Source organism: Mangifera indica, chromosome 13, assembly GCF_011075055.1.
Source record: "Mangifera indica cultivar Alphonso chromosome 13, CATAS_Mindica_2.1, whole genome shotgun sequence".
Taxonomy (NCBI): domain Eukaryota; kingdom Viridiplantae; phylum Streptophyta; class Magnoliopsida; order Sapindales; family Anacardiaceae; genus Mangifera; species Mangifera indica.
The window spans coordinates 11,267,332-11,290,276 of NC_058149.1; the positions used below are offsets into that span (position 1 = coordinate 11,267,332).

The 22,945-nt window shown below is 34.1% G+C and overlaps 3 protein-coding genes across 6 annotated transcripts; 1 reads left to right on the plus strand and 2 right to left on the minus strand.

Annotated features, from left to right (window-relative positions):
• Positions 1-307: 307 nt before the first annotated feature.
• Positions 308-5,231, minus strand: LOC123194271 (probable glutamate carboxypeptidase LAMP1). Of its 2 annotated transcripts, XR_006497239.1 has the most exons (13): positions 4,131-5,231; positions 3,964-4,031; positions 3,692-3,773; positions 3,519-3,611; positions 3,277-3,429; positions 2,929-2,997; positions 2,683-2,770; positions 1,865-1,948; positions 1,414-1,502; positions 1,186-1,302; positions 961-1,104; positions 442-782; positions 308-364 (listed from the first exon to the last, which is right to left on the minus strand). XR_006497239.1 is itself a non-coding variant. In XM_044607438.1 (12 exons), the coding sequence occupies exons 1-12, from the start codon at positions 5,082-5,084 to the stop codon at positions 600-602; spliced, it is 2,124 nt and encodes a 707-aa protein (XP_044463373.1). In that variant the 5' UTR covers positions 5,085-5,231; the 3' UTR covers positions 308-599. The 2 variants fall into 2 exon arrangements, 1 of the variants encoding a protein (XP_044463373.1); XM_044607438.1 differs by having other exon boundaries at positions 308-782.
• Positions 5,232-8,493: 3,262 nt separating this feature from the next.
• LOC123193824 (probable glutamate carboxypeptidase LAMP1) lies at positions 8,494-12,853 on the minus strand. Its single transcript, XM_044606878.1, has 12 exons — positions 11,771-12,853; positions 11,493-11,560; positions 11,237-11,318; positions 11,076-11,168; positions 10,835-10,987; positions 10,580-10,648; positions 10,321-10,408; positions 9,707-9,790; positions 9,367-9,455; positions 9,174-9,290; positions 8,949-9,092; positions 8,494-8,836 (listed from the first exon to the last, which is right to left on the minus strand). The coding sequence occupies exons 1-12, from the start codon at positions 12,746-12,748 to the stop codon at positions 8,654-8,656; spliced, it is 2,148 nt and encodes a 715-aa protein (XP_044462813.1). The 5' UTR covers positions 12,749-12,853; the 3' UTR covers positions 8,494-8,653.
• A 3,612-nt stretch (positions 12,854-16,465) lies between these two features.
• LOC123194456 (probable pectinesterase 53) lies at positions 16,466-19,115 on the plus strand. Of its 3 annotated transcripts, XM_044607652.1 has the most exons (6): positions 16,466-17,040; positions 17,332-17,521; positions 17,602-17,808; positions 18,277-18,512; positions 18,633-18,755; positions 18,858-19,115. In XM_044607652.1, exons 1-6 carry the CDS (start codon positions 16,685-16,687, stop codon positions 19,003-19,005), a joined length of 1,260 nt encoding a protein of 419 aa, XP_044463587.1. In that variant the 5' UTR covers positions 16,466-16,684; the 3' UTR covers positions 19,006-19,115. The 3 variants fall into 3 exon arrangements, with proteins under 3 accessions (XP_044463587.1, XP_044463588.1, XP_044463589.1); XM_044607653.1 differs by lacking the exon at positions 18,633-18,755 and having other exon boundaries at positions 16,467-17,040; positions 18,855-19,115; XM_044607654.1 differs by lacking the exon at positions 18,633-18,755 and having other exon boundaries at positions 16,468-17,040.
• The last annotated feature ends 3,830 nt before the right edge of the window (positions 19,116-22,945 follow it).

Consider the following 22,945-nt stretch of genomic DNA (forward strand, 5'->3'; position numbering starts at 1 on the left):
ATAGATAGCCAATAAAAGATTAGAATATCAATGTAAAGTATACGTTCGAAGTTAGGCATACTGCATTACCTGAAAGCATGTGAGAGCTGTGAGAACATTGATCCAGGTGGCCCAAAGTGACTTGATAAGCTGTAATTTAATTAGGAATTTCATCCCAGAGAAAATCTAAGTACAGAATTGCAAATATGGTATTTGGAATACAGGGCTTATTGTTAAATATTAGAATATGAATGTAAAGTATACATTGGAAGTTAGGCATACCACATTACCTGAAAGCATGTGAGAGCTGTGAGAACATTGATCCCAGTGGCCAAAGTGACTTGAGAAGCTGTGATTTAATTAGGAATTTCATCCCAGAGAAAATCTAAGGACAGAATTGGAAATAGTTATTTGGAATACAGGGCATATTGTTAAATATTTCCAATTTGGAGTAGCAATTACATTCTTCCATTGTTTTGGCTCTGATTCACGTAAGTTAAGCAGTTCAGTGGATTCCTGACCGCCATTGTATTTGGCTAAACAGTTACTAAACTTCTAGCACATCTCGAACATTTGTTCATAAACTGCATTGAGAATCATTACATTGTAGATTGTGCATTTCATGTTAGCTCCCCATTGAGGACTAGAGAGACATGTCTGACTGCTCTGGAGACTCTCCAAACTTCATGTTGTACTGTAAGCCATGACTCTGTTGTATTGAGATTCTTTGCCTCTTCAATGGCGTCTTCTATTCCAGGGAAGGATTTAGAACCATAATTATTATGCTTTGAGGGCCCATAAATCTGAAAGAAAGAAGGTAAAGTTAGTCCACTTCAGTCATAATAGAAAACAAACCAGAACAAAGCTCTAATTGCATCCATATGTTGCATTATTCATCTGGATGTTTTCATTTTGTAGTTTTTGTCAAAAACTTTATTCTTTGAATAATGCTGCAAAAATTTAATAATTGAATAAACATACCAAGTGCTTGTACCATGTCCTTCCAATGAGTCCATCTGGATCTGTAAATGCTCTTTCTGCCATCATTAATCTGTCATTCACCTCTCTCACCTTAGGATGATCTTTTTTCCAGATTGATGCCCAACCTTTAGCCTTGTTTATTGCCTAGGGAATCATATTTAAATTATTTAGTTCATGGTAAACGTTAGTTGTATGAGTATTGAATCATAAGATCATGTTTGATACCTTTTTCTCGTTATTGATTTTGGTGGCTACTTTTGTTAGTTCTTCAATAGACTTCAACAAGGGATTTAAGGTTATGCCCCTGCTTGAGACCTTATCCTCCAAGTCTTTTGCGCTTTCCTATTGATATGGAGTTTTTAATTGCATTATCAGCTTTAGCTATGGACTATAATATTTGCTTTGTAATGATGATTGCACACAATTGCTGATGCATGGTATGTGCTAATATACCTGGAGCTCACAAGCATAGGAGAGATAGTTGAAAGGCAAGAACTCCTCATCTGCCAGTCGAAGAGCTACTAAACCCCAAACACTTGCTACTGTTTTTTTTTTTTTTTTTCAATTAGGAGAAAAAATGAATAGAAGTAAACTTGGTGTCAGTAGGCACACTTAAATAGACACTTGGATTTCATGTGATTTAAGACTTGCAATGTTACTCATTGTATAATGAATAACTTTGGGGGTTAGATTCTTTGACAATGAACTGGTTCAACAAATTCTGGGAGTAATTATTATGAACTGTGAATACTGTGTTTCTATAACAAACATGCTTCAATCTTTACCTATCTCAATATAAGATGAGCTCTTGTAGGATGATATTAGCTAAACTAACATTTCTTGTGCTATTTTCTGTTGACGGAGTTCTAATCATTTATGCCATAGATAAAATTTTGTGACAAACCTGCAACATGTCTTTGGAACAGGGGGTCTCCAAATTTTTCCATCCAGACAAAGTCATCGTACATTGAGTGGTATACTGGGAATCCTGTGATTGATGCACACTTTTAGTTAGTCATGAGACAATAACTGCATCTAAGACATCATATATCAAACATCCATTTTGTTGGTAAAGAGTATTTGCTAGTGGCTAAGTATATCTGAGGAGTGATTAATTCATTTATAATAAAAATCATTAAAGCTTTGACAACCATTTTGTAGTTCTTAACCAATGGCTTTAATGGGTGATAATAGAGTTGGCTTGTCATTTATCTGTCAATTTTTTATTTCAGAATTAGAAGTCAAAAGCTTATTCTGATACTGCAGTAGAAAGTTATTATTCTCTGTGACCGCATATTATATGCTGAAATGTTTCACATTAAATACTGTTGGCTCTATTTAGGACTACAAAGCAAATGAGAGGAGTGGTAAATCCTTATGGAAATATTTTCAACATAACCGGAATATTTGGAACAATGTGATTTTCTGATTTGATTTGGCTTTATTTGTATCCAATTATTATCTGTTGCTATATGTTGGATACTGCTGTGCTTTCTCCGATTGTAATTTATAAGTTGATATGTGTGGCTGCTGCATTTTCAACATAGCCTCCCAATGCTCTATTCAGACTTGTGACTTATCACCAGTGTATATGTGCATACAAAACTCATCTATGCCTCTCTGGAAATACACACACTGACACACGCAAGCATATTTTGCTAGTATATTCATATGTTCACTATAAAAATCATTCAAGAGATCAGGGCAAAATGTACTTGGTACCTTTTCCAAAAGACATGTCTACCGCTGGAATACCAATGTGCTGCACAAAAGGTGCATAATCTGATCCTTTGCCTCCTAGTCTCCCAATCTTGGAATAGAATGAATGTTAATGGATATGATGCAATGCATATGTTAGTCTTTAGTGGATCAGAGCACTAGATAAAGCTCATCTGATTTGAGTCATGTTAATTGAAACTATCTATCAAGGTGGTAAGGTTAAAGTTCAAGATATGGGATTGCACTTACCACTGGAGAATTCGTGGAACCAATCCAGGATTCGTAAATTGTTTGTGATGAGTTATCTGGATCTCGAACCTTCAAAATCAGTTGAAATTTTGATTAAGATGGGCTAAAGCAGCAATGTTGAAAAAATATTAAATAGAAGTAGCAGAATAGGTCAACTACTGTTTCTTTTCTTTTTGTTAATTCTTATTGGTGCCGCTTCCACTACTTGTTTGTGTTGTGATTAAGGACATGATGATTGTTCATAAATAGTTGCAGCAATTTTCCGTCTTGGATAATTAATAATTGGTATGCCTACTTTTGGTATGCCATATGTTGCTTAAAGAATTTGTAGTACTAATTTAATAATACCTGCTGAGTAGCTTGTTTGAGTAGTTCGTCAAGCTGTGGTGTTGCTGAGGCATGGAATTCTGCTCCATGTACAGCAGAGTCGATGTTCAAATAAGCAACGACTCTTGAAGCTAGCATCTCCCTGTTCTCTTCTACCCATTCTGTCGATCCTATCTGTAAAGATAGTTAGGATTGGTATATGTTTCTGTCCACTTTTTGACACACAGAAAATGAGAGAGAGAGAGAGAGAGAGAGAGAGAGACCAGGCCATACTCCTCAGCATCCCAATTGCATAACAATATGGTTCGACGAGGACTCCATCCTCTTTTCTGCATTTTTTCTAGTCTTTGTGCTACCTATGATGCAGGTGAAATACAGGTGAAGAGTTCATCTTTGTTATGATGCATATTTCTTGTGAAGAGACAAATATACTTACCTCCAGAAGAGCAGCAGTGCCACTGTTAGGATCCACGGCTCCAAATGTCCATGCATCCCGATGATTACCCAGGATGACATATCTAGATACAGTTGCCATAGGGACGAAATACTATGAGGTGGGTTTTACTGAGTCTTCTATATTTCATTTTGATGAGTTCTTGTCATGTTACAATGAATTAAAGTGAATTAAAGTCTTCCTTTCAGTTGCTACTTATTGAAGTTTTTAATGAATCTCTTAATACCAAACGATTTCCAAGAGTTATAACTCACCGATCAGGCTCCTCTACTCCTACAATGACACCGATTACATTTTGGATTGTTGAGATGACATATTCTCCCTGAAACCCATACAGTTGCCAAAGCAGTACTTGTTTAGTTTGACAGTTTTGACTGGTTAGGCTGGATTGCCTGAAATTCAAGTTAGGTTGCATACTAACCTTGTAACTGAGATTGACAACTGCAGGTCCTGGTCCGATCCTGTAAATTGGGGCATCTTTGTCTCCTTGCCAATCCTGATTTGCCACTTGTCCCTTAATGGACCTCAAGATTGTATGACCATCTTGTGCAGAAATTGGCAACGAAGGTATAAGTGGAACATTTCCTGTCTTCTCAACCTCTTCATTAGATAGCCTCTCACATCCTTCTGTACTAGCCCATCCTGGTGTACTAGGGTCACCTATGCTATAGTAAACAGAACCCACCTGCACTCCGCTTGGTGGCATCCACCTATCATCTGGGAACCACCTTGCATCACCACTCCCACCACCATAGTCTTTCCTATCTGTATAAATCAGAGCTCCAATGGCACCTGCATCAAATGCATTATGTACAATGTCCCCTCTGTATATTTCTCCATATCTTGCCAGCACAATACTACCCGACACATTCACGCCCATTTCTTTCAAGGTCACATAGTCTTCTACCCGTCCATAGTTCACATAAACAACTGGTCCTGTCACACTACCTGACTTTGCATATCCATGGAATGTCGGTATGACTTGGCCAGCAACATCAGCAAATGGATCACCAGCATAAATTTCTTGACGGAGAGAGAAAGTGATGGGAGGGTCTGGAAACGGACGTGTTAGTGATAAAGAACGTGAAACTGGGTAAGTCAGGGACACACCATAGGAAGCAATGTGTGCTTTTATATTGCAGGAAGTGAAAACTGATAAAACATAAGCTGCAGCCTCCGCGTTTGCCTCTGAACCAGCAACATGGGGTCTGCGAGTGAGGATTTGGAGGTGCTGTGATACTGAGACATTGTCAGATAAGGCAGTGGATATATAGAGAGAGTGATAGAAAGATTTTGGTTGTGGAGAAAAGAGGAGGAAGGAGGAAGAAGAGGTAACCACTACCAGAAAGAAGAATTTTATAATTGTTTTGATCATGGAGTTGAGCTTTGGGGATGTATTGAATTAGGCCTTGAGAGTCTTGAAATGGCTGAGTTAACAAGGAAAACTGTAGAAGATCATAAGAGAGACAGGGAGATTCTTATTATGAATGCAATTGCAATGATTTAGAGTTAGAACCTTTAGATAAGCTTCCATTAATAAATCTTATATTCCACTTCAAAATGACTACTTAAATGGACTTCTTTGTTTGTTTTTTTCCATTGAGGCAGTTCGCAAGATCCTTTTGCAATTATTTGCCTTTCCTTGTATGCCTGGGACCATTTCCTTTTATTTCTTTGTTTAATGTTACGTAGATATTTTGATTCAACAGGATGGTTGGCTTGTTGTCTTTTCTAAATTTTTCTATTTTTTTTAAAAGATGACTCAGGATCTTGTCAATGGATTGATAACCCAAAGCACAGCCAGATATTTAGGAACAACCTGCTGCTGCTGGCCTGCAACAATCAAAACAAGAATCTAAAATAGGATCAACACTTAGCAAACTTGAATATAACTTGGTTGGTCTGAAATCATGACGGTTAAGATTAAGCAATACATGTACAAATAAATTATACATTATTATTTTGTCAGGATCTTAAGTATAAAGTATGAGATTTAAATCTTACATTGAAAAATACGGACTTCTAGTATAGGATTTATATGAGTTTAAGCCCTCCAATTTCAATAGTTAGTTTTGTAGGTATGATTATCTTAAGATTTATCTTATTTGATATCAAAACTGTCAATATGTCTCCCAGTTTTAAGTATGAGAAAATAAGTAAATAATTATATCATTCAATCATAAAATTGTATAAGACTTAAATCCTACATTAGAAAGTATGACGGTTCTCCTAAGGTTTATATCATACTCATACAATTAGAAAGTATAATGGTTCTCCTAAGGTTTATATTATATTCATATAATTTGATGTGGTGACATTTAAATAATTTTGAAATGAGAAAATAAATAAATAATTATATTAGTTAATCGTAAAATATTATTTCAGTTAGTTTGTAAAGATAAATTTGTAATAATTGGTTTCCATTTTAGAGTGGTAAAACTATCATCTCATATTATTACAACAACACAATGGATTTAACAATTTACTTTCTTTGGGATAATATTAGATTCAAAGCAGGTAAGCCGACTGCCAGCCACTGCATTTGGCAACATAGAGTTGCAATGAGTTTTTGATAGCCCCAAATATTTAAAAATGGTAGGAATATTTAATTAGGAATTGTTTGTTATTTGAAAATAAGTATGCTTGGAGTCTAATTAGGGTTAGGTTTTTTATTGTATAAATAGTGGAGTTTTGAGAGGAACTAGAATATAATTTCAAAGTACCGTTGTATTCAGAGCAGCAACAACCCTTTGGTGGAGCGCTGGAGATATTAGGGTTTTTTTTTTTTTTTTTAATATTGATTTTTTGTGTAATAAAATTTGAAGCAATGTTATACGTATATATTTTAAGTACATAAATATATATATATTTATATGTGTCATCACGTGATTGAGTGTTATTTTATTTTTAGTTCAAAATCACTCAATTATATGATAACATACATTAAATATGTATTTATTTATGTATTGAAAGTAAATACACATAATTTTATTAATTAATCTATCCAGTTATCATTGTCCAAGAAATGATGAGAAGGTATAGTAACATCCAAGGTTATTTATGTTAATCTGTTTAAACGGTTCATATATGTTACGGTTTGCAATAGACCGAAAATAATATATACGGTTAGTGTGATTAGTACGTTTATGACAAATCCAAGCAAGAAATATTAAAAGACAACTAAACAGGTTCTCATATACATGCAAGTAACTACAAATTATGAAATTTGCTTTGACACCATGCTTAGTTCAGTTTCTATTTTGGGTTATGTTGATTCAAATTATGCCATAAATATGGATGATAGGAAGTTTACTGCATATCATGTATTTACAGTTGCAAATAGTCTAATTAGCTCGAGGTTAACTTTGCAAAGTGTAATAACATTATCTACTACTTAAGTAGAATACATGACAATTACAAAAACTAAAAAAACTTTACGGTCCAACGGATTGATGTCAAATATTGGTTTTGAGTAATAGACTTTTAGTTTCATTATGTCATTTAAAGTGTCATAGAGATATCAAATTATCAAGTGTATCACATAAGAACCAAACATATTACCCTAAGATACCATAAGGTCAAAGTTGATTTCTTTGGGTACGGTTCCACTGATAAAGGTGCATATTAAAGATAATGTAATATACATGTTTGCGAAGATGCTACCATTGGAGAAGTAAGTTATCGCATGCTAAGTAGTAAAGGGTTGGAGTTTTAGGTAGAGGTGCATGGATTTCAAGGTTGAATGGGTTTTCTTGAGGTGCAAATATTCACCAAGGTGGAGATCGTTAAAATGTGGTTTGTATTTAACGAATAGTTTATTAAAAGTTTCATGATTTGAAGAAATTTAGTTGGGTTATTCAAATCATTAACCTTCGTTTATAATGTGTACAATTCAAACATATATTTTTTCACTTTAATAATATTGATGGCTACTTTGTAGATGTAAGTATATTGTTGAATCACGTAGATATGTGAGTTCTATGATTTACTGCCTTTAGCCATAATTTTTGTTCAATTCAATGTCTCTTTGAGGGCTGAAAATTTCACAATGGGACACTCACAGAGGATGATGGATTTGATCAGAAGAAAAAGGAGAAGAAACTACAAGCTGCAAAAGTGGAAGGGATGTTCTGGCCGTTGCCCCTGGGAGAATGAGAAGAACCATGGCTGGTCAAACGAAAACAAAGGTAGTGCATATGGGCGAAGAGTTTTCATGCTTAGAGACTTTCTTCGATTTTATGGACCAAACTCAAGTTCCCATTGCCCAAAAGTCCAACAGAAGAAAACCGTAAACAGGATGAAACTTTATACTCTGGCCTTAGGACAAGGTGATTGGGGGGGGGGGGGGGGGGGGGGAAGAAATTATTAGGTTCCCTAATATTATTTAGGAATAATATTTATTTAAAAATAGTTACAAAATATTACTTGGGAACATTTAGGTGAAAATAATTTGCTATTTAGGATTAAATATATTGAAGTCCGATTAGAGTTAATAATTATATGAATAGGACGGCTTTTGGGGATGATTAAAAGAGTTTTTGAAACAATATATTCTGCGAATTGGAGCACCACCGATATTCTCTTGACACACTTTTCAAACAATGTTTCAGAATTATTCCTGTAAAATCAATAAGCATCAAACATATAAAAGTAATGTTATAAGTATACATTTTTGAATATATATATATATATATATATATATATATATATATATATATATATATATATATATATATATATAATTCGATATTATTTTATTATTAATTTAAAATTACTCAACCGCATGATAATATATCATTTGTCTACTTATTTATATACTTAAAAATGTATATACATAATTTTATTAAACGTATAATCTGGGTTTGCAACAGTTTCTAGCACATCCGGAGTATCTGTTTATAAGTTGTCTTGATGAAGAGTCATTCCATTGTATTTTGTACATGTTCATGTTAGTTCTCCATTGAGGACTAGAGAAACATGTCTGACTGCTCTGGAGACTCTCCAAACTTCATGTTGTACGGTAAGCCATGACTCTGCCGTATTGAGATTCTTTGCTTCTTCAATGGCGTCTTCTATTCCAGGGAATGAATTAGATCCATAATCATTATGCTTTGAGGGTGCATAAATCTGCATAGTAAAATAGAAATAGATTCTTTGTGCATTAAAAATCTGCATGTTTTCATGCTGCAGCTTTTATCAAAAACTTTCTGTGAGAAAATTTTATAAAGCAAAATCGTACCAAATGCTTGTACCATGGCCTTCCAGCGAGTCCATCTCGGTCTGTGAAAGCTCTTTCTGCCATCATTAGTCTGTCATTCAGCTCTCTCACCCTAGAATGTTCTTTTTTCCATATGGATACCCAACCTTTTGATTCAATTATTGCCTAGAGAATCATATTTAGATTATTTAAATTAACAAGAGCATCAGTTGCAGTAAGTTTGAATCATAAGATTTCGTTTGGTACCTTTTTCTCGCTATCAATTTTGATGGCTGCTTTTGCTAGCTCCTCAATAGCCTTGAACAAGGGAATTAAGGTTATGCCCATACCTGAGACCTTGTCCTTCAAATCCTTTGCGCTTTTCTATTATTATTGATTTGTTTTTAAATTAGTTTTGGTTCCAGAATTGAAATAATATTTGGATTGAATATACTTATACCTGGAGCTCTGAAACATAGGAGAGATAATTGAAAGGCAAGAACTCCTCATCTGCTAGTCGGAGAGCTACTAAACCCCAAACGCTTGCCGCTGTTTGTTTTTTCATCAAAGAAACAGAAGATAAAAAACTTTGAGTCAATAGGCATGCTTAAATAATACTGCTTGTATAATGTAATAGCTTGTTTATATTAGATTTATGAACAGCTTTGTTGTTCATTAGTCCTGGAATGGTTATAATGAACTGTGAACACTCTGTTTCAATAAGCATGCTTTTCTCTTTACAATCTCATTGTGGGATGGAATTTTAATCATTTATGCCATGGATAAATTTAATGACAAACCTGCAACATGTCTTTGGAACAGTGGATCTCCAAATTTTTTCATCCAGACAAAGTCATCGTACATTGAGTGGTATACCGGGTATCCTGCAAGTGATGCTTACTGATAGTTAGTCATGAGAAGACATGCTTGCTAGAAGATATCATATATTAAGCATCAATTACGCTAGAAGCTAAGACTACATGAGCATTTAGAGTGATTAATTAGTTATGATAAAGCATATAAAAGCTTTTTATACTGTTAAGGATATAGTACTTTGTGTGTGTAATGGTTGAAAGTTCCTTACTGCCAAGACTGAAATTGATTTTTCCCATAAGTTTAAATTAATTTAGGTGGTTTTATTACCGGACGGATTCTTTTTGGCTTGTCTTTTGAATCAATTGTTTCATGTCAAAAGCTCATTTTGATGCTACAGTTGGAGTTGTTTTTTAATTCTCTAAAGACAATTCTACTGTTCACATTAAAGAAAGCTTGTCCTGCTTGCTCACTACCTTACTCTATCACATGCCTTTAAGTTATCAATACATATATGTATGTGTGTGTATATAAAATGTACATATTTTGCAAGAATGCTAACATGTATTATGGGCTCAAGACTTTGAAATGTGTTTTTTACCTTCTCCAAAAGAGAAGTCAGCTGATGGAACACCAATATGCTGCACAAAAGCTGAATAATCTGATCCTCCACCTCCTAATCTTCCAATCTTCATAGACAGAATATGTTACTATTTGTGATCTCTATTATAATGCAAGAATTAAGGAATGATACTAACGGGATGTAAGCTGGGCAAAACTCAAGTCTATTTTTCAGTGCAGGTTATCAAAAAACTGTCTCATCAAGATGATGCAGTTAATGCATTTGGCATAGCACTTACCACTGGAGAGTTACTAGAACCGACCCAGGAATCGTAGACTGTTTGTGATGAGTTATCTGGATCTTTAACCTTCAAAATCAGTTCCAAATTTGATTTAGATGAGCTAAAGAGGCAATAATGAACTTGTCCTACTTAGCACCGATTTGTTTTCAAGAAACAGTTAGATATTAAATATCATGGATGTGATTTGGGGAAATTGAAGTTGCTATAATGCCTAATGGTGCCTAAAGAGTTGGTAGAATTGTATTAAGTAACCTGTTGAGTTGCTTGTTTGAGTAGTTCATCAAGTTGAGGAGTTGCCGAGGCAGAGAATCCAGCGCCATATACAGCAGAGTCAACGTTCAAGTAAGCAACAACCCTTGAAGCTAGCATCTCCCTGTTCTCTTCCACCCATTCAGTTGATCCTATCTGGAAATACAACAGGGGTTATCTTAAATTTCTGTTCTTCTCGGTCACAAACACAGAAAATGGAACAGGGAGAGAGAAAAAGATAGACCAGGCCATACTCCTCAGCATCCCAATTGCACAACACTATAGTCCTTCGAGGTTTCCACCCTCCTTTCCGCAGTTTTTCTAGTCTTTCTGCAAGCTACATTGCACACCCAATAATTGAAATGTGTTATACTTGGTTCTTGTCCAGAGAAGAAACATAATTACCTCCAGAAGAGCAGCAGTGCCACTGTTAGGATCCACAGCTCCAAATGTCCATGCATCTCGATGATTGCCCAGTATCACAAACCTATAAATAGTTTCAGGCATGACAAAATCATACTCTGGTTTACTTAGTCATCATCTATATTCCATATTGATGCTTAAAATACATAATCTTCCCTTTGGTGTCATGCCTATTTAAGTTCTTAACAAATGCTTTCAATTACCATTGATAATCATTTATGAAAGTTCCATATCTTACCGATCAGGCTCCTCTGTACCTGTAATGACACCAATTACATTTTGTATCGTGGCTATGACGCTTTCTCCCTGAAACCAGCACAATTTCGCTTACTACTTAATCAATAAACTAAACTTGATTATACTGACAGTTAATTTCGGCAATTTAACTTGTTGAACCTCAATTGCATACTATATACAAAACAATGCGTACAAACGAATCACATGGTAACATTCATCGTTTGTGCACAAATTTATACACGTTGAATAAGCACCTAGTTTTATTGATTGCATACTAACCTTATAACTGAGATTGACAACTCCTGGTCCTGGTCCAATCCGGTAAACAGGGGCATCTTTGTCTCCTTGCCAATCCTGATTGGCCACTTGTCCTTCAACGGACCTCATGATTGTATGGCCATCTTGTGCCGAAATTGGCAGCGAAGGTATACGGGGAATATAACCAGTTTTGTCAACTTCTTCATCAGATATCCTCTCACATCCTTCCGTACTAGCCCATCCAGGTGTAGTCGGGTCGCCCACCCCATCATAAACCGAACCCACTTGAACTCCACTCGGCGGCATCCACTTATCATCTGGAAACCACCTTGCGTCACCACTCCCACCCCCGTAATCCTTCCTATCAGTAAAAATCAAAGCCCCAATCGCACCCGCCTCAAACGCATTATGCACAATGTCCCCCCTGTATATTTTACCATATCTCGCCAACACAACACTGCCTGACACATTCACACCCATTTCCTTCAACATGACGTAGTCTTCAACCCGTCCATAGTTCACATAAACAACAGACCCTGTCGCAGTACCCGACTTCGCATATCCATGAAACGTCGGAAGGACTTGATCGGCAACGTCAGCGTAAGGATCGCCGTCATAAATTTCTTGACGGAGAGAGAAAGTGATGGGAGGGTCCGGTGGGGGACGATTCAGTGATAAAGAACGTGAAACAGGGTAAGTCAGGGACACACCATAGGAAGCAATATGCGCTTTTATATTACAGGAAGTGAATATCGATAAAACATAAGCTGCAGCCTCGGCGTTGGCCTCTGAACCGGCAACATGAGGTCGGCGAGTGAGGGTCCAGAGATGTTGAGCTGCTGAGACGTTGTCAGACAGGGCAGTGGATATGAAAAGAGTATGGTAGAAAGATTTTGGCGGTGGAGAAAAGAGGAGGAAGGAGAAAGAGGTGACTACGGCCAGGAGAAGGATTTTGATGCCCATTTTGACCATGGATTTTAGCTTTTTGGAGGACGCCATGAACTGGGTCTAAGGAGTTTTTTAGCTGCCGACTCAACTCAACAAGGAAAGCTTAGGATTGAGAGGCAGAGCTACTGTAAATTATGAACAAGTTTAGATCTTTTATAATAATAATAACAATAGAATCGATTATTACATCTAAAATTTTACCAGTGGCAAACTCTTCGTTGAAAAAGGTTTAGAAATTTGCATCAGCAGATAAGATTCCGCATATAAAACAAACCTTACGTTGATATTTCAACTTCAAAATGATTAATTCAACTAAAATAATTTGGAAATGTTGGTTTTCTTTGTTGGCATTGAGGCAAGATACGATGTCCCCTGTATTTTCTTTCACTTTTGATTGATTTGATGTCTCGGTTGGGACCATTTCCATTTATTATTTTATGTGAGTTGATTAGTTTGTGATACAAACAAAATGATTCCTTGTCATTCCAAGATTGGATAGGATTATGTTATAATGATATATTATTATATAATTAAATAATTAAAAATAAAATAATATTTAATTATATTATAAAATATTTTTATTTATATATAGAATTGTATATATAATTTTATTGTCAGATATATTATTACGGTTGGGTTGATTGTGAATACCAACAACCCATATAAAGACAAGCTTTTATAGCACTATCTAATCATCTAAAGTGAAGTAGCAGTGTAATTAGAAGGCATCTGCTGCCTGTGATTATGTTTCATTAGATTAGTACAAGGAAGAAGTCCTCAAATTTAAAGACCTATAAATGTTATAAATATGGTAAAGAATTTTGGGTAAAGGATTTTATAATTAAAAAAAAAAAAAGTTTAAGCAGAAGAAGATGATGAACAAAGTAAATGAAAACAGAGGAATGAAAATAGAACATAGGAAGCATGAATTTAAAATGGTTAATTGGGTGCTTCACTCTCTCTTATAATAGGGGGGAGTCGTTTATGTAGACAAAATGTCCTCCAAGTCAATATATGTAGCATACTATGCATTCAATGCATTCACACCAAGCTTTTAAATTTATTTTTCACGTGGTGAAAAAATCCACCTCATCTAACAATAAAGTGTTTTCAAGTTGTTATGATTTTTTTTTGTTATTGTGTTGGGATGTCTACGTCTACAATTGTATTATTGAAGACTCTGAGAAAGTATAGTGGTAGAATATGAACAAAGTTTTATAAATGATATATTATGAAAAGAACTTGTTTCGAAGAATCACCTAAATAGGAAAGTTAAGATTTTTTGAGAGTCCACCTTATCTATTTTAGGATAAAATTGATTAAAATTTAAGCATTAGATGTTTATTGTATGGAGATGAAAATCCAATTTGCTATTTGTGTTACATGAGTCTTTTTCTTCTCCTTCTCTTTAAACAATCATTTATGTTTATAACATAAAGAGTAAAAGTTACAATCTTATTAGTTGTAATTCAGATTTAAATTCAAAAAACAATAATAATAATAATAACTTTTTATTATGTTACATGAGGATAAGATAATGATCGTTCCGTTATATGAAAAACTTATTGTTTTTCATCATCGACAAAGATGCAGATGAGATGTAGGTTGAGAGTTTGTTTTCTTTAGGTCTAAAACATCTACTTGTAAGTTGAGTTGCCGGTTGATATTCCTTTAGTTTATTGCATATTTGGATGTCGTTTTATGAGTTTAGTCAAATAGGAGTTTTATCGTATAACCCCATTTATATTCAACTTTGTTTTGGGGTTTTAAGGGGTTAATTATTAATATATTCATTCTCATTGAAAGTAATTCTCCCATTAAATTTGTTAAAACAAACATTTAGGATGAATTTGATCCACGCTAGATCCAAGCTACTCAAGCTCGGATTAAATAATATGAGTTTGAACTAATGATTAGACTCATTTTCATAAAAAATTATAGTTCAAGTGATTCGAATATTTGAATTTGAGTTATCTTTGATTGAATTTAAAATTAAATTATTTTTTAATTAAATTTAAACCTTAGTTTATTAATTTTGAGTCTTCTCTTTTATCTTTAAACTAATCTTAGATTGAAACTTATTCTTACTTGACCTAATCTAATCCAATCATATAAACCCGGGAGCCAACAATTGGCTTATTTAAGCATAACATTTATGTTTTGGTCCGATCCAAAGAGCTCTGTTTGTTGCGCTCTAATAGGACTAGCCTGTCCAGCCCAAACCACTTGTTTAGTTAACAAAACAAGATAAAAACAACAGCCACATTCTCCAAGCCTTCTTAGACTGGGAAGAAAAGCAAGGAAAGGAGCAACACACCAAAATACAAGAGAGCTGTCCAACCAACAATAAGAAGATTCATGCAAACCAAAACCATAATAGCAACTTCTTTAAAGGATAATATCCAGCAAGCATCAATGCACCAACTTCTTCTGGATCCTTTATGCCATTTAAGATGTCTCGTTTTACTTTCTCCAAAAATAGATGAGAAAAAACATAGCCAGATTTCACTTCCAACTAGAGCCCAAGGCAGAGACGCCACCACTTTTTGTTCTCCAACCACACAGGCACCGACTTAGTTTTTTTTTAGTAATATTATATATAATAAATTGTATAATTTATTTGTATAAACTAGAATAGTAATATCTAATTCAATAATTTTAAAGTGTGAGAAAAAAACGAACGTATATTAATAAATAATAATGTTTAATATATCGTAATATGATTAAACGATTTAATTATTTATTTTATTTCTATATTAAACTACTTAATTTTATGATAATATATCTATTTATCCTAATTGGTAACCCTTGGTAGGAATATGAAATATGTTTTTGATAACTAAGAATCTAATTCGGATTAGATCATCTTTTTAAAATTGAATCAATTATATCAAATAGGTAATATTTCGGATCTAACCGGGGGGATTGATATTGGTGGTCCTTTTTCCTCCAAGTAAAGCTGCACTTCAGATTGTGGTGAGGGAAGAAAAGCAGAGAAATTCTACTTTTGACAAAAAGCCATGGGCATTTTGTTAATCAAATGGAAGTGCTTCTAACTTTCATCTAATTTCTCCACTCAGGTACTAAAGCGTTGAATTAGCTTTTAGTCTCGTGAGATTCTTTTGTCCATTACAGGTACTCTGATGGGCCTCCCCTCCCAATCATATTGCTTGCTTTAAGATTTGCATAATACCAAAATCATCTCAACCCTTCAATATGCACTGACTAAGAAATTGGGTATTTTATTTTATATACATAAACTGATTATGCAAATTTAGTTATACAATAAGGGACGGCAGCTTGTAATTAAAAAATATGATTATTTATTTTTTTATTTTAAAATTAATTAAATATTAATATATCAAATTATATGAATAAGTTTGTATATACTCTTATTTATTTTATAAACAACACAGGAAACACATTTTAGGTAATGATTGTGAAGTATAAATACATTATTTTATGTTCTCCGAGATTAACTTGAGCGGTAAAATGAAATATCTCTTCATAAAAGGTTAAAATTTGAATAATATAATTTTTTTTTATAACGATATATTATAATAAAATAAAATTTTAATTTATTTAATATAATAATTATATATGTAATTAATATGTTTGAATTTACCTGACAGTCAAAGTGAGACAGGTTCCTGGATTGTCCTATTAAGAATTTATTCATTTTCACGCACAAACTCACGGGCGCTATCAAACATCAGCATAAAGCTCAAACAAATTATATAAACAGAGGTTTTTATGAGCAAAAAGTGCAGCATGTCGTTTGGCCAGGATGGTTTCCTTTTCTCTCTCTCCTAGCATAGATGTCAGCAGGAGCACCCGTGACCTCCCACTCTGTGTCATAGATTCGTTTATACAGCTTCACTTTCTACCTAAACAGCTACTTGCTTATTCGTACATAAACCTAATTGCTGAGTTTCTTTATATATAGAATTTCTTCTTCATTGATTCTGTCTCTGTTTCTCGACGCCAATGTCAAAATTTCGACATATTTTGTTCATTTTTTTTCTTCTTCTACTCAATGTAAGCCAAACACTGTGCCATACCAGAGGACTCAGACCGAGAAAATCTTCATGGAAGCATCCGATAACAAATGAGACTACAGCCCAATTCTCGGAAATGCAATTCATGAAGTGGGTCAAATTTGTTGGTAGTCTAAAACACTCACTTTTCAGGACGGCGAAGAACAAGCTTTTCCCTTCGCATACTATAACCGTGGCAAAGAACCCAGCGGCCGGACACTTCACCAAAATTCAAGATGCTATTGATTCACTTCCTTTCATCAATCTTGTTAGAGTGGTCATCAAAGTCCATGCAGGTGTTTACATGTGAGTACTCTATACAGTGACTTGAATACTTTTTTTGCTCAGTCTGATCTTTGTATAGCGCCAACAATCTTGAACCCGCTTGTTCTTTTTGTTTCTCTATCATGCTTTTGGCTGTGTCAAATTGGTGCATCTCCACTGAACCCCAATAGGAATGTGATTATAGTTTTGTTTCTCTTCCTGTATTATTCTTTCTGGTCAAAATTCTCTGGCAATTGGGATTACTTAAATTTATTTTTGGATCAAACTATAACCTTTGATTGAATTTGATGAAAATGCACTATAATTTTTCAGGGAGAAGGTTAGTATACCTCCATTAAAATCTTATATAACCATAGAAGGAGCAGGAGCTGATAAAACTATAGTTCAATGGGGAGACACTGCTCAAACTCCAGGCTCAAATGGGAAACCTATAGGGACATACAGTTCTGCAACATTTGCTGTTAATTCTCCTTATTTCATTGCCAAGAACATCACATTCAAGGTAATCAAATAACACACATCGCTAATTGTGCCTCTCATTGATTCGCTCTCTCTAAAAATGCAAAACCAAATATTGTGCAGAATACAACACCGGTTCCAGCCCCAGGAGCTGTAGGAAAACAAGCAGTAGCATTCAGAATATCAGCAGATACAGCAAGTTTTTGGGGGTGTAAATTCTTGGGAGCACAGGATACACTGTATGATCAGCTGGGTAGGCACTATTACAAAGATTGTTACATTGAAGGGTCGGTAGATTTCATCTTTGGCAATGGGCTTTCCTTGTTTGAGGTTACTTTCTTTCTCACGTTTCAATAACATTATTCTGTAAGGTTATTAATACTATAGTTTAATCTAGAGATTTAAATTCACGTATTTTTTTATATATAAAATTTTCTCTTTTATCATTTAAATTATCTTTTATATCTCTTATTATAACTAGTTGTGTTACTTTTCCATTGACCCCACTTCTAAAGTCTGGCCTTCTTTCACTTGGTCCAGGTCAGCATCAATAGGATATAGCGCCTACAAGAATAATTAAATCAAATGAATCAGAACTAGTTCAATTTTTTAATGGTGAAAAAGAAAATATTCAAGTATGAAAGTAAAAATTCATATCTCCTCCGATAACATTTCATGGTTGGTGTAAAAATCAGTAAACTGTGTGATCATAACACAAGATTTGGTGGATTTTGTTGTAGGGCTTTGTTATTTTTATATATATTTGTTGTCTAAACGAGGAGTGACTTGACTTTGCAGGGATGTCACGTGCACGCAATAGCACAGTATACAGGGGCTCTAACAGCACAGGGAAGAAGCAGTCTATTAGAAGACACAGGCTTCTCTTTTGTGAAATGTAAAGTCACGGGCTCTGGAGCTTTGTATTTGGGGAGAGCTTGGGGCCCCTTCTCTCGAGTAGTCTTCGCGTACACTTACATGGACAACATTATTATGCCTAAAGGCTGGTACAATTGGGGAGATCCCAATCGTGAAATGTACGTACTTCTTAATCTCTTAAGTAAATATTCATTTACAAGGTGCTAAAGTGGGCATATATATGCATGGGACGGTGCCATTACCCATTGCCATAACCCTCTAACTCTACATGACTACAGGGTTTTAGGTATTTGTCAGCACACTCTTTTCAGTAGAAGCACTAAATCAGCTTTTCTGCTTTCAAAAGTGGGGCGGTTGAATCTGGGGAGCCTCACCCACAAATTTATTATTTGCCTGCTTAGGTTTAGGCCCTTTTTTCTGCTGCAAAATCTACGTGTAATCTATGGTGATGCAGATGAGGGGTTTTGTATTGATGCGGTTGGTTTTTTGTTTTTGGGTAGCAGGACTGTATTTTATGGGCAATACAAATGCACAGGACCAGGAGCTAACTTCGCTGGGAGAGTTTCATGGTCAAGACAACTCACTGATGAGGAAGCTAAGCCTTTTATTTCTCTTAGTTACATTGATGGATCTGAATGGATCAAGTTATAATTATCAGTATTTTATCCAATATTTGTTCAATTAAGCTGCACAAACTCAGCACGGTACATTTGTATATGCATGGGCCAGAATGTGGATTAAGTTGGTTGGGCTTGGGACTCTAGCAATCCAGGCATCACAGCCGCAAATTTGCAAGTGAAAAAAGATTGTTACTTCGAAACTAGACATGGGGACTGGACTCTGCCGGGCCAGCATGCCTAGTGGCAGATCGTGTTTAGACTCATCAATCATTATAAATTTTTTAGTATTTTTTAACGGATTAATCTATGGGTTTTGCCCTAAAGCCCCACATGACTTGTGGGTCTAACACAACCCGCAATTTTACAAACCATAACCTTACAGGCTATGCCAAACGTGGAAGTTTACAGGCCCTACTTGAACTGGTTTTTACCCTTATGTAAACATACCAAGAGCAAACTATAATTCAAAATTAGGGTTTTATGGAATAATTGCTTGATCTTGTCCTTTAAACTCTACCCTTTAACCCATTGCTTTTGAATAATGTAACCTTCTAACAAAGAAAAAAAATATAATTTGGAGTACATTATTCAGAAAAATAAAATAATAGGAATACCAACTTTCATCATTGTAACACAGTATAAGTCTGATAAAACAGGGCACACACAGTGCTGTCGATCCCACTCTTTGAAAATGCAAGACTTTGGACGAGACAAGTCCTCCTGGTTTCTAAAGACGGAGTTTCCAAAGGCCCTTTTCTAACTGCAAAATTCAAGAGGCATGGGCCAAATTGTTGACCTCGACGGAAAGCTTTATGGTAGGCCCAAATGGGTAGAAAATTTTCTCATCACTTTTTTCATATTTCTTTTCAAAATCTGGCAACACATTACATGTGCGCAGCTTAAACTTGCGTTTTTCGGGGCACCCCTTGTATACCTTAAGTCAATAAGTCTACATTCATTCTCAATAATGCATAACATAATTATCCATATCTTATAATATATAATATGTTATAAACAGCCCAGTCGATATTATCCGCTTTGGGCTTCAGGCTCGCACGATTTTGTTTTTCTACTTAGGAAAAAGGCCTCAACTGGGTTAAGGGTTTCTGGCCCCTGTTTATATACAAGCTTAGTAGACTGCACAGGAGCGATGTGAGACTTCAGGTCACAACACACCCCCCAATCGCAAATCGTGCTGATAACGTGTTATAAACAGCCCAATCGATATTATCCGCTTTGGGCTTCAGACCTATACGGTTTTGTTTCTCCACTTAGGGAAAAGGCCTCAACTGGGTTAAGGGTTTCTGGCCCCTGTTTATATACAAGCTCAGTAGACTGCACGGGAGCGATGTGGAACTTCAGGTCACAACATAATATATATTTTATAATATTATATAATATAAATAAAAAATAATATATATTATAACATATATCAAATTAATATAATATAAAAAATTTATCATACAATAAGATATATATTCTACGATACAATACATATTATTTATATAAATTGATACATTTTTTAAAGAAAATAATGATATAATAGGGATTTATATGAAAATTTTTAAAAATATTTATGATATTTTTTAAATAATAATATATTAATTAGATTTTTTTAATTATTATTTTATTTTTTAACTATTATAATAGAAAGACCCTTTTGGGCTATCAAATTGACCAGAATCTTTAAAGCTACTTTACAAATTGAAGGCTCGTTTTCAGTACTCTGAAGATAGGAGCTTTGATTATGAATCATTTAGTGGGCACACAAATCTTAGTATTTTAACAAAAAGAAAGAACCTACGTCAAGCTAGAACAAATGTGAACATATTACAAATCTTAGCCGAATCATTTGCCAGTCCATGCATTGACAATTGATGTGGTGTCGGCGGGTTTTAAATCCAAATCCTTTATTTAAATTTTTTTATATATTTTATTATTTAAATTTATTTATTAATCCAATAGTTTTGAAAATCCAACCCATATTATAAAATAATAATAACAAAAAAAATAATTTTATATTAACATCATTTTTATAAAAAATATAAATATACCTCTTTTAGGTTTTTTTGACAAAAGACAGAGACAAAACAAGGATTGTATATCAAAGAATTTGTTTTTCTTGCCTACATAAATTAAACAAATAAAATGTCAAAAGTGTTTATTTTAAGAATTATTGAAAATATTATTTCTTTTGTATTGATCCATACTCATAGCTTATTATAAGATTTTAACTAGAGAAATAATAGAAGTATTTATTGACGGTTGATCTCAAGTTTATGATTAATTTGAGAGTGATTATATTTGATTTTTTTTAAATATTTAATTTAGAATTTAACCCATAATTTATTTCCTCTATTTTGTATTATTATCTATGATTGATTTATTTTATTTCATATATGCCATTGATTTTCAATATGATTAATTAATTTAATTAATTTATATAATTAGAATTATTCTTTGTGCCCCAACAAAACTATCCTTTGATGGGCTAGTGTTTTAGATTTATGCTAGTTGAAATATTATATTATGCTTTTCAGATTTCTGGGTGTGAAACGATAGATGCAGGTGGTGCTAAAAATATAAGGATACGTGCCCAGCTGACCTAAAACGCAGCAATTCTTGAAAGCTTCCTTATCAACACGTTTCACGAAAATTAAATACAAGAAGCTCTAGGTTGCCCTTGCTTGCCCCCTCTTTGAAGTTCATATTGTTGCATTTGAAGATGGCAGAGATGAGGGATTGGCGTCTTCGCAAATCACAACAATAAAAAATTAGCCCATTTGCCATCCGTCAAATCAGGAAGCTTTTAGTTGTTATGATAGGTTTATTATTTCATTGGGAAAGTGAATTACTGTTAACACTAACATTCAAAGACAAACCAACTAACCCCAGATCTAGAGGAATGAAAACGACCATCCCCAGAAGTTTACCCAACATGAGAGGTAAGTTGATTCAGAACTTTTGCCACCCACTTGTTAATTTCAACATATACTTGTTTTTCTTTTGAAAAGTCGAGGTATATTTGATTGTGGGTTATCAGATAAATTGATTAATCTTCCATTGAATAAAAGAAATAAAAATTGGAGAGACCAGTCATAATGTTTACTATCTCTCGAAATTGTTGTAATAGTTGAATATAGACATGATTTTTGTTTTGGGTAACCAAGGATTCTGTCTATATTAGTTAGACGGATAAAACTCGAGTATAATAATTAAATTTATAATTATTGTATCTAATAAATAAAAATTGAAGTTTAAATATAAATGATTTTTCAGTTTTAGAAAAAAGATGAATATCATCAATATAGATCAAAGCACATAGTTTTTTGGAATAATAAGTACCCATTTTTAATCTAAGTGCATAACAGTCAATTACAAGTGATGAGTATTTTCTTCAATAAATAATTTGAATGAGAAAGAAGAGATTTTAAGTATAAAAAAACAAAAATTTAAATCATCTCAAATAAAATTTCAAGATTAATCGGTTTTACTATAACTGTAAAACCGATTATTAAACTCGTTTTAAAGAGCTTTTTTGTAAGAAAAAGAGACACAAAAGCTATCACAATCACAATTACTATCACAGACCCACATGCACACAAAAACTAAGCTCAAAATGAAACAATTGAGAAGAAGAGGGAACTGCCATATCTTGCTTCCACAAAGGTTTCATTCAAATATTTCAATTTAAATTAGTTAGCATTTTTGTTCTATATTTTTTTCTCTATACTTTTCTTCTTAAGTCAAGAAAATGACACCGCTGGATGGCACTAGATAAAAGATCAAATAATTCAAACTAAGCCCCACAATTCAATGCTTATCAAGTTTTGACAATGTCAATGAATTTGAAAAAACTTGACACCATTTCATAATTTTAATCCATCAAACGTTGCATAAAGCAACTATAACTTATACTTTTCTCATGCGGAAAAACTACTCTTTCACCAAACTTGTGGACAAAACCCGTT